Source organism: Silurus aristotelis (genome assembly GCF_946808225.1).
Source record: "Silurus aristotelis genome assembly, chromosome: 10".
Taxonomy (NCBI): Eukaryota; Metazoa; Chordata; class Actinopteri; order Siluriformes; family Siluridae; genus Silurus; species Silurus aristotelis.
The window spans coordinates 5,382,740-5,398,315 of record NC_139583.1 but is presented as its reverse complement, the minus strand read 5'-3'; the positions used below and the strand labels follow the sequence as shown (position 1 = coordinate 5,398,315).

General features: G+C 38.9%; 1 protein-coding gene across 2 annotated transcripts; it reads left to right on the top strand.

Moving 5' to 3' along the window:
* Positions 1–449: 449 nt before the first annotated feature.
* Positions 450–13,873, top strand: dact3b (dishevelled-binding antagonist of beta-catenin 3b). 2 transcript variants are annotated; one of them, XM_083552413.1, is made up of 4 exons: positions 450–849; positions 6,989–7,100; positions 8,917–9,006; positions 10,364–13,873. In XM_083552413.1, exons 1-4 carry the CDS (start codon positions 673–675, stop codon positions 11,632–11,634), a joined length of 1,650 nt encoding a protein of 549 aa, XP_083408539.1. In that variant the 5' UTR covers positions 450–672; the 3' UTR covers positions 11,635–13,873. The 2 variants fall into 2 exon arrangements, with proteins under 2 accessions (XP_083408539.1, XP_083408538.1); XM_083552412.1 differs by having other exon boundaries at positions 524–849; positions 10,367–13,873.
* The last annotated feature ends 1,703 nt before the right edge of the window (positions 13,874–15,576 follow it).

Here is a 15,576-nt window from a genome sequence, read left to right as displayed (position 1 = left end):
TGTGCTGTTAAGTATATATGACAGGTAAAACCCTGTTTTTTTTTTTTATCCTTTCTTTTATATAAAACAGGAATGTGGTGGAAATTAGGGGTGGAGCTAGTTAACAATAAATACATTTTTTGGAATAAGTTTATAAAAACTCACAAACAATTTGAAATAAATATTTTATATTTATATGTATTACTTCATCTAGGGTCTTTTATCCTTTCTCACTGTCTTTGATCAATAGATCAACAATGTAAAACATGTATTACATTTTTTTTATGCGAATGTATTAATATTTTAATTACTTTATGAATTTAATTTATTATTTAGTATTTTATTATATTTACTCTTATTTGTAAAACAGTGATAGATAGATGCTGTATGCAGAAACGCCTCAGGATTAGCCAATAGGAATCAGTCGCGCTGAATTTCTGTACATATTCATGACTGCAGCAGGAGCTCTCGACCAATAGCAGGAGACCTGAGATAAATATTCAGAAGATCCCTGAACATCTGAATGAAAAGCGTGGGAGAAGCGCTGAGAGCGAGTCTAGGTGAGGGGAAAGCAGCCGAACCTAAACAAGACGCTGTGAGGGTTCGGGTGAGAAGGGGATGGAGATGAAAATGACGCGTTAATGGTATTTTCCAGAGTTTTGTTTTAGAGAGGAAAAGCGATCCGGTCTTCTCATGCACCGCGGAATTTCTCTTCACATGCCAAACAGCAGCAAGGGGCTCCTGGAGGACATCGTGTCCACCCTGTGGGAGCTCGAGACCGCCAGACTGAGACAGGAGAGGCTCGTGCTGGGCGTTCTGGAAGGAGGGAACACCAAGAAGAAACAGGAGAGCTTCTGGAAATGGCAGCAGGTAAGAACAACAACAACACCTGCATCCGCTTTCATTCACAATGTCTCACTTTATCACTGTGTAAACACGAGGGATAATGAGGGGATAATTTAGGTGCACGTGGTGCGTAATGTGGCTACATTTGCGCCCGTGCGTAAAGGCTGCGTGCGCATTTCGGAGATGCGCTGAATCTTCTTCGAGAAATACATTTCATTTGGACAGTGTATGAACCTAAACCTGCTGACCTTCTTCTGGCTGGATCACACTTTAAAGCACAACGCATCCTCGGGCTCTTTGTATTGTGTGGGGCAATTTGACAGCTGAAATTGATGTGTCTTCGGGATGGGGGTGGAGTTTGGACCCGTTTTAATAGTCCATTGTTCCCTTCCCCATGACCATCACAACTTCCATCACAATTCCAGGTAAGTCCCAAATCATGAATTATTCCATAAACGGGGGGGGATCCCACTTGCACGCTTTTGCGTTGCAATTTTTATAAAGATATGCACTATGCACCTGCGCGCGAGAGAGATTTGCAAAAACCCCAGCTGTATGCAAACAGCAGCACAAAAAAACCCTACAAAAAACATGTCCAAAATCATTAGCAAATAAATTGCATGTAAATAAACACGCCACGCTTCCCTACAGCACGTGCAGCACTGACGTCAGTCGCAAAACACTTCACCACAACACGCAGGCTCTCTGACACAAATTAATTAATAAGATCATGCAATTAAAAAATAAACCGCCCCCATCATCCCACGAGGCCACGCCCACTGCCCACTGCCCACAGGCGGATTGAACAAAAGGCGCGTGGAGTGGAATACTAATGAGCTGCGCTCGCGCAGGCTCTCTCTCTCTCTCTCTCTCTCTCTCTCTCTCTCTCTCTCTCGCTTTTCCTCTCAGGGGACGGCGCGCGCCTCGGAGTCACGAGCCCTTTGATCCTGAGCCAGCACTGCTCCCCACGTCACTCAAAATAGGTCGTCAGAGGCACGCGCTACAGACACACACACGCACGCGCGCACGCCTACAAAGTTAGGGATGGGCAGTATTTATGAAACCTATATTTTAAATATAAAATACTGTAAAATACTTTGTAAGAAAAGTATATGATGACATCATAAAAATGCGGCCTCTGATTGGTGCCTACTCAGTGTTTCGCTCAGACTTGTTGAGATCAGAACAGAAAATTGGTCCATGTAGAAGAAGGTGGTGAAAGAAAGAAAAGTGCAGTCTGCCAGCTTTTAAATATGCGTCCATTGACTGATAAATAAATATTTGCTTGCCGAATATTGTACCCTAATTGAAGTAGCTGTTCAGCATGCACACCACTGCATGAATGACTGCTGACACATAATATATTATGATGTTTCTCACTAATTAATCATTGGATTGTTAATCATAAATAATATAATATATTATATGACTGCTGACACATAATATATTATAATATTTATGATTCACAATAAAATGATCAATTAGTGAGAAACATGCAGGTGCTATCAGTCGTCTTCTTATGAATGACGTTTGGAATTGACTCAGTGTTGCTGATGTAAAGTCGCCCTTCATTTCCAAACACCAAGTAACTAAATAAGTGTACAATTATGATTCATTCACAAACTGTTCAACATTAAACTGTTGGTTACTTTAAATCAAACCTTCATCTGGAAGATCACAGGAATACAGTACATCCGGAAAGTATTCCCAGTGCTTCACTTTTTCCACATTTTATGTTACAGCCTTATTCCAAAATGGATCAAATCAATTATTTTCCTCAGAATTCTATAAACAATACCCTATAATGACAACGTGAAAGAAGTTTGTTTGAAATCTTTGCAAATTTATAAAAAAAAAAAAAAAAAACATAGCGTACATAATTATTCACAGCCTTTACCATGACATTCAAAATTGAGCTCAGGTGTATCCTGTTTACAATTATCATCCGTGAGATGTTTCTACAGCTTGATTGGAGTCCACCTGTGGTAAATTACTTTGATTGGACGTGATTTGGAAAGGCACACACCTGATCTCCCACAGATATCAGTGCATGTCAGAGCACTAAGTAAACGACACTTGAAGGACCCTGAGAAACAAAATTCTCTGGTCTGATGAATTAAATATTGAACTCTTTGGCCTGAATGTCAAGCGTCATGTCTGGAGGAAACCAGGCACCGCTCATCACCTGGCCAATACCATCCCTACAGTGTAGTGGTGGTGGCAGCATCATGCTGTGGGGATGTTTTTTAGCGGCAGGAACTGGGAGACTAAACAGGATTGAGGGAAAGATGAATGCAGCAATGTACAGAGACGTCCTTGATGAAAACCTGCTCCAGAGGGCTCTGGACCTCGGGCTGAGAGGACGGTTCATCTTCCAACAGGACAACAACCCAGAGCACTTAGATAACAAAGGAGTGACTACAGGGACTCTGTGAATGTCCTTGAGTGGACCAGAAGGGCCCAGACTTGAACCTGATTTAACATCTCTGGAGAGATCAGAAAATGGCTGTGCACTGACACTTCCCATCCAACCTTATGGAGCTTGAGAGGTTCTGCAAAAGAGAATCAATCAAACAGATCAAATGAGCCATTTAATGGAAGGTTTGCAAAGAAATTTCATGTAAAAAATACAAAAATACAGTAGTTTATTTTTATGCCTGCTGTGGCTGCTGTAATTTGAAGTTTATTTTTGATAAAGTTTAACTTAAAGGTAATGTATTTGTTATTTTGTTTTAAAATACATTTTAATGTATCTTTGCCCAACCCTGGAGAGAGATAACATGTTTGTATAGATTGGTGCTCATTCGGTGACAGGGGTGATACTAAAGTCAGATAGTGATGTAGGTGATGTGAGGGGTGCAGTCAGCATTCACATTCATCTCAACGGTGTTCAGTAATGTTGAGGTAATGCTCTAAAGAAGGAGATCTTCCACTCCAAACCATGTTAATCATATCTTCATGGAGCTGGTTTTGTGCACAAGGGTGTACTCATGCTGGAATAGGTTTGGGTTTTCAGTTTATCCATGTATGACTTTCTACACTTTGTCAGCCACTTGCTCGTTTCCCAGACAATTTACGACAAGGCATGTAACAACAACTGAGATGCAGTACACCACCGAAAGCACTGCATCATCATGTAATACTGTGTAATTAGTCAAATGAGCTCATTAGCACAGTACCCACTGAGCCATGGGGTGGCGTATAGGGCTGAGTCAGAAACTTACATTTCACATTAAGTCACTAAGTCAACTCCAAACAGCTAATAGTCTAGGTGAGTAGATGAAAGTTGTGTAGAGCCTCAGTGTCTTAAGATGTTGCCAGTTCCAGTTTTTGAGCCTCTGATCAGTAGCTTAAAGCTGTAATTACAGATTCACCACCAGGATATAAATAAATGAATGCAGGTAGAGAAGAGTTTGAGGCTGTAGGAGTACACACAGTACTGCTTATTATATAATCATCTGAGAAAACATGGTTTTCAGTGTGGATACATTGTGTGTGTGTGTGTGTGTGTGTGTGTGTGTGTGTATGTTGGTAAGATACAGTGATGAACATTTGAACAAACACACAACTCCCAGCACATGCATGTTCAGCTCTTGTGTAGGTCTTTTAATTTGAACAAATGTGTGTGTTTTTGTGTGTGTTGGCAAATTTCAATGATGTACATCTCAACAAATGCAGATGCAGCTCTTGTACAGCTCAGCTTATGAAGAATATGTATGGATCCTAACGGGTCTCCAAAGGAGCAGAGGGTCTCTGAGCTGCAGGCTGTTTGCTGGTGATTGCAGCATGATCACAAGTCTTCATTTAACAGATCGACTGACAGATGCAAGCCTGGCGAAAGCGAATCATTAAAACACAGAGACCTGTTCTCACTTGCTTTTCATTCCCTGGTCTCTTTCTCTTTGTGTTCTTTTTTTAGTCACATGTCACATAAACACGTCGCCATGGTTGCAATCATTGTCGATAAAGTCATGGTCATGTCTCATTATGGACATTGCTGAATTTGAACTAAACAGCAAGGCACATGACTATCTGTGTTTTTGACAATAAGAATTAAAAGAGAGGATGTGAATATAAAGAGATAGAACGCTTACGGAGCAAATCAATTTGTAGGCTGTAGATTTGTATGTCATTTGTCATTTTTGCATGGCCTGTTTTTCTGTTTACTGTCATTTAGATAGGAGTAGAGAGTTTCTTTGAAATTAAAAAAGTGTCTTAAGAATAAACCTGCGAGATACAGCACATTCCACCAGTCTTAATCTCATTACACCAGTCTCATAGTACACCAGTCTCAATCACAGTACACCAGTCTCTATCACATTACACCAGTCTCAATCACAGTACACCAGTCTCAATCACAGTACACCAGTCTCTATCACATTACACCAGTCTCAATCACAGTACACCAGTCTCAATCACAGTACACCAGTCTCTATCACATTACACCAGTCTCTATCACATTACACCAGTCTCTATCACAGTACACCAGTCTCTATCACATTACACCAGTTTTATAGTACACCAGTTTACCAGTATACCAGTTTCCATCACATTATACCAGTCTCATAGTGCACCAGTCTCAATCACAGTACACCAGTCTCTATAACATTACACCAGTCATAATCACATTACACCAGTCCCAATCACAGTGCACCAGTCTCTATCACATTACACCAGTCTCAATCAATTTACACCAGTCTTAATCCCAGTGCACCAATCTCTATCACATTACACCAGTCTCAATCACATTACACCAGTCTCAATCACAGTGCACCAGTCTCAATCACTTTACACCAGTCTCAATCACAGTGCACCAGTCTCAATCACAGTGCACCAGTCTCAATCACATTACACCAATCTCTATCACATTAGACCAGTCTCAATCACAGTGCACCAGTCTCAATCACATTACACCAGTCTCAATCACAGTGCACCAGTCTCACTCACAGTGCACCAGTCTCAATCACAGTGCACCAGTCTCAATCACAGTGCACCAGTCTCAATCACATTACACCAATCTCTATCACATTAGACCAGTCTTAATCACATTACACCAGTCTCATAGTACACCAGTTTTAATCACAGTACACCAGTCATAATCACATTACACCAGTCTCAATCACATTACACCAATCTCAATCACATTACACCAATCGCTATCACATTACACCAGTCTCTATCACATTACACCAGTCTCAATCACATTACACCAATCGCTATCACATTGCACCAGTCTCTATCACATTACACCAGTCTCTATCACATTACACCAGTCTCTATCACATTACACCAGTCTCAATCACATTACACCAGTCTCTATCAAATTACACCAGTCTCAGTCACATTACACCAGTCTCAATCACATTACACCAGTCTCTATCACATTACACCAGTCTCATTTACATTACACCATTCTTACTCATATTATACCAGTCAATCACAAAACACATTACACCACTCTTAATCACCTTACACAAGTAATGTGTAAATTGGATAGAATAGATGGAATCTAATGTAATCTAATCTAAATAATAGTGTAAGCATAAAAATAAAAAAAGATTTTATTGTTCTTGGAAATGGCTTAGATAACAAACTTTACATGTGTGCATGACCATACGGTCACTCCCACCCACACACACACACACACACACACACACACACACACACACACACACACACACATTAATCATTGTCATTGTTTCTGGTTTTGTTTGTGTTTAAATTACAGATACACTTTGCTGTGGAACAGCATGCACCATTCACACTTTAAATATAGTGTTAAATTCCAATCAAATGATCTCCACTAATTATTCAGTTTTTTATTGAAGGTTAATAAATTATGTATTGCTTTATTGGGGTTGCATAGCAACATTTGATCTACTGTCTCCCAAAGACCCTCACTATGGATTTCCCTCTGAAAGCTTTCGCTAATTGAATACTAATTAGGTGTATAATCAGGTCAGGCGTGAAACAGAGTGTGTGATAGATTTGTTAAATATGTATATGCGTGCACATGTAAAATATACAGAAAATGCACAGTGCCTCTATGTTTTTTTTTACACAAAATCTGCTGTATTGTGTATTTTAGTAAATCATATTAACGTAAATGAAACAGTTGAAATAAGATTGCAAACCCTGGCCTTTGTGATAATGTGTATCACAGAAGCAGCTGGCAGATGCCCCCGGTGGTGTGATGTCGGTCCTACAGCAGCAGCTCAGCGAGATGACAATGAACTCCAACCCAGCGGACAACCTGGACAATGTGTCAAGCTCAGGTACTCCCTCCAGAGGCATGAATATGAATCATGGATTGTATACTCAAAGAACAACTATATGGACAAAAGTTTTGGGACACTTGACTTCCAGCTTTGTGTGGTTCATCCTTAATCTTCTACCACAATATAGGAAGCATACAATTGTTGTAACATTACAATTTCCCTTCATATAAACTAGGAGACCCAAACCTGTTCCAGAATGACAATGCCCCTGTACACAAAGCCAGTTTAATGAAGATATGCTTTACATGGTTTGGAGTGGAAGATCTCCTTCTATAGACCTCAATCCTATTGAACACCTTTGGGATGAATTGGATGAAGAAGAACATCTTCCCAGAAGAGTGGAGGTTATCATAACAGCAAATGGGGACTAAATGTGGAATGGGATGTTCAAAAAGCACATACCAATCTTGTGGTGTCAAAGACTTTTGTACATAAATCCTAAATGCATATATTCTTCAGAAAAATATTTTCAGCCATTTTCTATAGGTTTTAGAATTTGTGGATTATTTGCCATATCATGGCTGTAAACAAGTTCTTACTATAGAGGTGGTAGCTTATACTTGTCACATGTACTTTACAGCACAGAGAAATTCCCTGCATATCCCTGTGATGTTAGATTAGATCAGATTAGATTAGATTAGATTAGATTCAACTTTATTGTCATTGTGCAATCAGCGTCTAACCAGAAGTGCATAAGTGACCTGTTTACAATAAATAACAATACGATAAATAGGCTACAAGGTCCATATATACATATACATACTGTGCAAAGATTATCCATAGATAGACATGTTAGAAGATAATATACTCAATGGAATGATATATTTATGTACAAATATGAATGTATGTATGTTGCAGTATATACAGTATAAATATGGGTGGAATATACAGTAGTGCAAATATGAGTTGGATGGTGCAAAAAAATGTTTAGTGGATAAGCAGTGGAAAATACATAGAAAGTGGAATAAAAAAAGAATAATATTTGGAAGCTGGGGCAGCCATGATACAGTGCCCCTAAAGCACAGAGGGTTAAGGGCCTTGCACAAGAGTGGCAGGTCGGTAATACCAGGGCTTCAACTATTGACCTTCTGCTTTACCTAATGATATACCACTTTCTTATTTCCCCAAAGATATTGTGTAAATGATGATTATATCAGTAATTTTGAATGTGCAATTTACTTTACATCCAGAAAAACTGTCTGAGCTCCTGTTAAAGAAAAGAAAACCTCCCGAATAAATATACAATAGAATTCAATAGCACACTCATATACATATAATACAAAGCTAAATAGATGCCAGAGGTGATCCATGCAGTTCACACCTAGACCTCCGAAGAAGAAGAAGAAACGCAATGAAATGAAGAGATTATTGGTAATAATTGAATACATATCCGTGGGGAAATAAAATCTATTTAAAAGTTCACTGATTCTGATCAGTCAGTTTAGGCCAGCAGAGAAGACCTTGCTACTGCTAGAAACATATTATTTGCAGCCCCAATAGGCTCCTTTGTGCTCAGCAGTGGATATTAAATTCTTTCAAAGACTGTTGTTTTCCTTTTTCACTCAGAGCTTACATCATGCATTACTTGCTTTTTCAAGGTACACATTTCCTTGTCAGATGATTAAAAAAAACCATAAAAACTATTTGATTATAGACTGCATAAAGGACAGATAGGAAAACATGCCTCGTGTGAACATGGTCACAACGTTTCACCGAAAATCTACACGATATACTGTACCTACATTGATTTTACTGTCATTCTGCATTGTGTAATAATTTATGGCATTGTATGGATGGTTGTGTGTGTCTGCAGGTTATGAGCAGAGTGAGAGTCAGTCATCTATAAGACACTCAAGATCTTTTCCCAGTCTTTCTTTCTACAACCACAGAGGCAGATCAGTGGGTCAGTCTGTACTCCAGATAATCATTCATCTATTCTTTATAATCTGTTTATTCCTCGAATGTAAAAAATACAAACTTATACTAACCTATACTCCAACACTTACTGTACACTACAAGGACAAATGTTTGTAGACACCTGACTATAAGATTGTGTTTGAACATCCTAATCCCAGGTAGTCCCTATTTAGCGTTATAATACCCTTCACACTTATGGGCAGATGTTCCACTAGATTTTAGAGTGTACTTGTGGAGATTTGTGTGAGACTCATTCAGCCACAATGCCAGTATTAAAGTCAGCTACTGATGTAGGTGATGTGAGGAGACCCAGGGTGCAGTCATCATTCTTCACCTTCATCCCAAAGGTTTTAAGTAAGGGTAAGGTCAGAGCAGGACACACAAGATGTTTCAGTCCAAACAAATTATAAAGCTGGATTTTTACACAGGGTCATTAACGTACAATGTATACAACTGTGTGTCTTCAACTTTGTGGTTATAGCTTGGGGACGAATCACGTATCGATGGAAAAGAATCAGGTGTCACGATACTTTTGTCCATGTAGTGTATGTTTAGGACTCTTTGATAATGCTTATTTGAAGAATAAATTAGTCCTGGGTGTGCTACTATTAGAAAATAACTGATTATAAGATGGGGTAGCATGCCATGAAGTGTTATTTGTTTATTCTTTTATTACTTGAACAGTTACAATTAATTATCAATCCTAGCACAATCAGTTGATATTAATACTATTATTATATTTATATAATATATTATTAATTCAAATAATGGCATAATTTCTTTTATCCATTTAGACGTTTTGTTGGCGTCTGCAAACTGCCACCATCTCACCAGCATTTTACATTTTTTGTCTCTTGGAAAAACACTGTTAACACCGGAGACTCCGTCTACTAATAATATATAAATATTTTCTAACATAAACTTTTCCTATAAGAATGAACTCATAATTTGCCCTGCAGCTGGCAATATTGTCATAGAAATAGAAAATTTGTCAACATCTCTTACATAACATGTAGAACTCCATATTACTCTGTGGTATTCAGATGCAGATACTGAGAAGTTTAGTAGATCTGCTGGATTTATCATTCGTTTGTTTCCATCATACCACAGACAGCTTCGAAATTAAACTTCTACAAAAGTATTTGATGGATCACAACATTCATAAGATCTGACAAGTGTAAATAATTTTGGTCACAAAACTGTAAACTAGTTTCCTAACAGTATCACTTAGAAAAAAATCTAATACCTTAAAAAGGCATATTAAAATTGCAGTATGTACCAATATATCAACAATATTTCTTCTGTTTAGTGATACTGAATTACTTGCTTGCTCTTTTTTCTAGAAGATGCTCACATGCTGGACTGGGAAGGTCAGAGGGCACGGCCCTTGCGTTCTTTTCTGCCCCGGTCATACTCTGCCCCCTACCCCCCGTTAGAGGGCATTGCAGAAGGAATTGAGGATGCTGAGGATGATGAAAACGAAGCTTCGTGTCAGGTCAATGAACCAGAGATGGGTACCGTTATGAATTTAAATGAGGATGGTAGTTCTATTGGAGCCTATTGTGAAGCTCAAGGTCCTATTGTGGAGGTGGATGAAGGCCCCACAGAAGAAGACCACCAGCTCGCAATGCGAGTAGAGACTTATATTTTGGATCTTCTACAGCGCTATTGCATCAACCAAACTTCCACCGCTACAGAGGTCCTCGGTTCTAGTCCTGATTTTTGGCAAGAACTATATGCTTATCCTCACAACTACTGTGAACAACCTGAAAGTGCAGAATGGCAGCAATTGGAATTCTTTAATGATGAAGTTACATTGCAAGACAGGTGCTATCTGGGAAATGAGGATAACGAATTCACACAGGCTTGTAAAGATCCATGTTCCTCTATAGAGTCATCCACTGTCATTACTGATCTTGATCAGCATCATCATCATCATCATCCATGTATTTCTTCACCTTTACCTTCTGAAGCTCCCAAACAAGACTGGGAACTTCCATCTCTGGAGCTGGCACATCGACTGCCCTCAACCAGAATATATCAGGAGGAAAGCTGGTCATCAGTTGGGCAGAGGCATGAAAGGGCAACCAGCCAGTTTCTATCAGAAGACAGCTTCCAATCCCAAGGTTTTACCACCAAACCAGATTATAGATATCACACACTGGGGTGTGATATGGATATGCACTGTATCAATGAAGATTATATGTACAATCAGAGACTCTGGAGCTCCACAGCAGACCTCAGACAGAAAGAGAATCCAGCATTGTTTAGAGCTGAAGAACAATTCAACCTACCACGTCAAATCAGCCCACGTTCATTTATTAAGTACCCTGAGAAGGACCACCGCATTGAAAATGGGACGAATGCTAGAGGAACTCAAGGACATGGATCTGACTCCAGTTTGAGTGAAACATGCTCCCCAGGGTCCAGCTCAAGTTCAAGTGACTCAGATGAAAGTGGGGGCCTTGTCTGGCCTCAGCAAGTGCCCCCAGGTGTGCCTTCTTTCTCCCAGAATGCAGCTACTGCTATGGTCAGGATCAAAGCCTCACATGCACTAAAGAAGAAGATCCTACGTTTCCGTTCAGGCTCGCTAAAGGTCATGACCACTGTCTAGTCTTTAAAAATGCATTTGAGATTAACTTATTATATGCTGTGATTCCAGTGTTTGATGGTTTTATGGTGTTAGAAAGTGGAATCCATCAACCAAAAACTTAATTTATTATACACCAACCAGGCATAACATTATTACCACATGCCTAATATTGTGTTGGTCCCTCTTTTGCTGCCAAAACAGTCGTGACCCATCGATCATTAACAACATGAACTTCTTCAGCAGTTTGAGCTACAGGAGCCTTCGCTCCCCACGTGCATTGATGGGCCTTGACCGCCCACGACCCTGTCGCCGGTTCACCACTGTTCCTTCCATGGACCACTTTTAATAGATGACTGCAGACCGGGAACATCCAAGAAGAGCTGCAGTTTTGGAGATGCTCTGACCCAGTCGTCTAGATGTCACACTTTGTCACTCGTCAGACTCGCATAAATCCTTGTTTTTGCCCATTTTTCCTGCTTCTAACACGTCAACTTGAGGACAAATTGTTAATTTGCTGGCTTATAAATCCCACTAACAGGTGCCATGATAAAGAGATTATCAGTGTTATTCACTTCACCGCTCATCATGGAAATGTCATAATGTTATTCCTGATCGGCGTATGTCCAAATTCTGACCTAATTGAATGTCATGGAATCCTCTGTACAACTTATAAAGCTGGATAAATATGGAGTTTTGCCAACACACAAACTATTCCTTTGGACCTCTGGAATGGGAGACATTAGTACTGTTCTCAACACACTTCAAACCTTTTCCTTTTGCTTTTAGTGACAATGACCAAACTATAATATATCAGATTTGCGGATATACCTGATATTTAATCCTGTCATCTGTGTTACGGTACAGCTGGAGCTATTTTGGCCAGCACATCATGTCTGAATGCATTTTCTATGGATTTTCCAGTGTTCTTCTCCCTTCTTAAACATCCTGGCATTTAGTGTTCATAGAATAAGCTTTACAGAACTGAATACAAATGAATGAGGATCACTAATCACAAGACAGCCATAACACCCATAGATACCACATTGCACCTTATTGGAAACGTTTTTACTGAGAAATGTTTTTCTTGATGTCAATGACCTTTGATTTTGCTGAAGACCTTCATGGAATTTATATGAATTTGGCAATAGATCATATTTTACTCATCTGCTTTACTTCCCCTATCATTTCTTTTTTTATACTGTTCAACCTTGTACCAAGTGACACTACGTTAAGTTATTTCAGAATGTGATCTCTCATAATTTGCTTTTATTAATGAATGTAATTGTGATGCCTTGACAAGCCATATGCTTTTCATAATATCAAATCTCCTAAAATAGATTTTTTATTATTCTGAAACTCACATTAGCATGGATTTAACTGTTGAATTCATTTCTGCAAATCTATATGTCTGTCGCATAGTCTCCAAAGTGCATCACTACTTGCCTTTATTTTTCCTGTCACAACATGTGTTGAAACACCTTCTAAACCCTGGTTATATAACAGTCACAACTATTTCCTATTCTAATATTACAAAAAACTATGTATAAGACCAATGTTAGACCTGTTTTAAGCCATAGTAAAGTCGTTTCAAGCGTAAGATATGTCATATTTCAGATATTTTAGGCATTTATTTTCAGAAAGAGGCCAAGTGATGCCGTAAAAATAAAAAAAAAGAAGCTGTGAACAATAATATCCAGAAATAGGTTTAATGCTCTTAAATGTAGTGTATTTTAACCTTATAATAATATATAATAGATACATTCAACTTTATAGATATTTCCACTTGCTAAGGTGTTTTTTTTGTGTTTTCCCCCATAGGAAATGACTCCATGTTTTTTTTTTTTCAATGCTCAGAGTGTTTAATGCACAGAGTGCTACATTTTTTTTTATCAGAAAGCCTTTATGATGTAAACACCGAACAGAAATCATGTGTATATAAAATTAGCTGGAGTTGCTCTTAGAGTATGAGCATAAATCCACCTCTATGTGATGTACTATGTCTCTGTCCTGTTACAGCACTGCCAAACTCTGTGTGAGAAAAAGCCATCCCAACAGCCATAAGAATATCTGTACATTAATCATTGCTCTAATTCTGTGAGTCTTGTACATAATCTGGTCTTGTCTTGCCTGCTTTTTTTTTATTTTTATTTTTTATACAAGCATCTTCGGCCTTTGTGTTTTAGACACACCTTTTTTAACATTTGGAAATGTTTTGTGATTCCCTTTTACTGCATGATGATAATAAACTTTATATAAACAACACACTTTATTACATGCTATGCCACTGTATAGCACACGTTAATTTATACCTGTTTTAGACGTATAATAATTTTTATAATTTTCTAGAATTTATTCTGGTTTAGTGATTTTGTTATGCCAGAATTCACTTATTATCAAGTTGTGCTTGGTTCTTAGGTCTAATAAAACTAATCAGAGAAAAACTATTGATATATATAGATATAAAGATCTCCAGGCTGAAAATAGTATATAGAGATTATACAGTACATATAAAAAATTTGCACCACAGGTTGATGGACGAGGTCAGACAGGAGTCTCCCTGGACTATGATGTTTGTGGATGATATTGTGATTTGTGGTGAGAGTAGTGAGCAGGTGGAGAAGAGTCTGGAGAGGTGGAGGTACACGCTGGAAAGATGGGGAATGAAAGTCAGTAGGAGTAAGACAGAGTACATGTGAGTGAATGAGAGGGAGGGCAGTGGAGGAATGCGGTTGCAGGGAGAAGAGGTGGAGAAGGTGGAGGAGTTCAGGTACCTGGGGTCAACAGTGCAAAGTAATGGAGAGTGTGTTAGAGAAGTGAAGAAAAGAGTGCAGGCAGGGTGGAGTGGGTGGAGAAGAGTGATAGCAGAAATGATTTGTGATAGAAGATTATCTGTAGGAGTGAAAGGGAAACTTTGGACTGTGGTGAGACCTAAGATGTTGTATGGATTAGAGACAGTGGCATTGAGTAAAAGACAGGAGGTGGAGCTGGAGGTAGCAGAGCTGTAAATGTTGAGGTTTTCATTGGGAGCAACAAGGTGGACAGGATCAGAAATGAGTTTATTAGAGGGACAACGCATGTGGGACGTTTTGGAGACAAGGTGAAGGAAGTGAGATTGAGATGGTTTAGACATGTGCAGAGAAGGAACATGGGGTATATCAGTAGGAGAATGCTGAGGATGGAGCCACCAGGAAGGAGGAAAAGAGGAAGACCAAGGAGGAGGTATATGGATGTGGTGAGGGAAGACATGCAGGTGGTTGGGTTGAAAGAGGTAGGTTGAGAACAGTGGGTATGGAGACAGATGATCCGCTGTGGCGACCCTTAATAGGAGAAGCCAAAAGAAGAAGAAGAAGAAGAAGAAGAAGAAGAAGAAGAAGAAGAAGAAGAAGAAGAAGAAGAAGTTACCCATAGCACACATTTCTCAAAAACCACTTGGAATGATTTGGGTTGCTTAAAAACTTTGTGGCTGAAACTTGGCTAAGAGTTAAGAGAAGGAAGTTAAGAATAAAATGATCAACATTATGTGTTTAGTATATCCACCAACAATGATATACTACATAAAGAAAAGTTTGTGGACACCTGAGCATAAGATTCTTATTTGCTTTTTGAGCATCTTATTTCACATTTATTTTTTTGTTATAATAACCTCCACAATTGATTTCAAAGGTGTTCAGTAGGCTTGAGGTCAGAGCTTCATAGCAGGTCACTCAAGATCTTATACCCCAAACCAAGTATCTTCATGAAGCTGGCTTTGTGCACAGGGGCATTGTCATGCTGAACAAGTTTGGATCTCCTAGTTCAAATGAAGAGAAAATGTCATGCTTCCGCATCCAGAAATATCCTATACAATTGTTTTGTTTTTATAGTTTCTTTTTATAGTTACTTTTAATCTTGCTGAATATGTCAAGTTCCTATTATCATTTCCCTTGAATTATGAAATTGAAAAATATAACAGTAAATAATAAA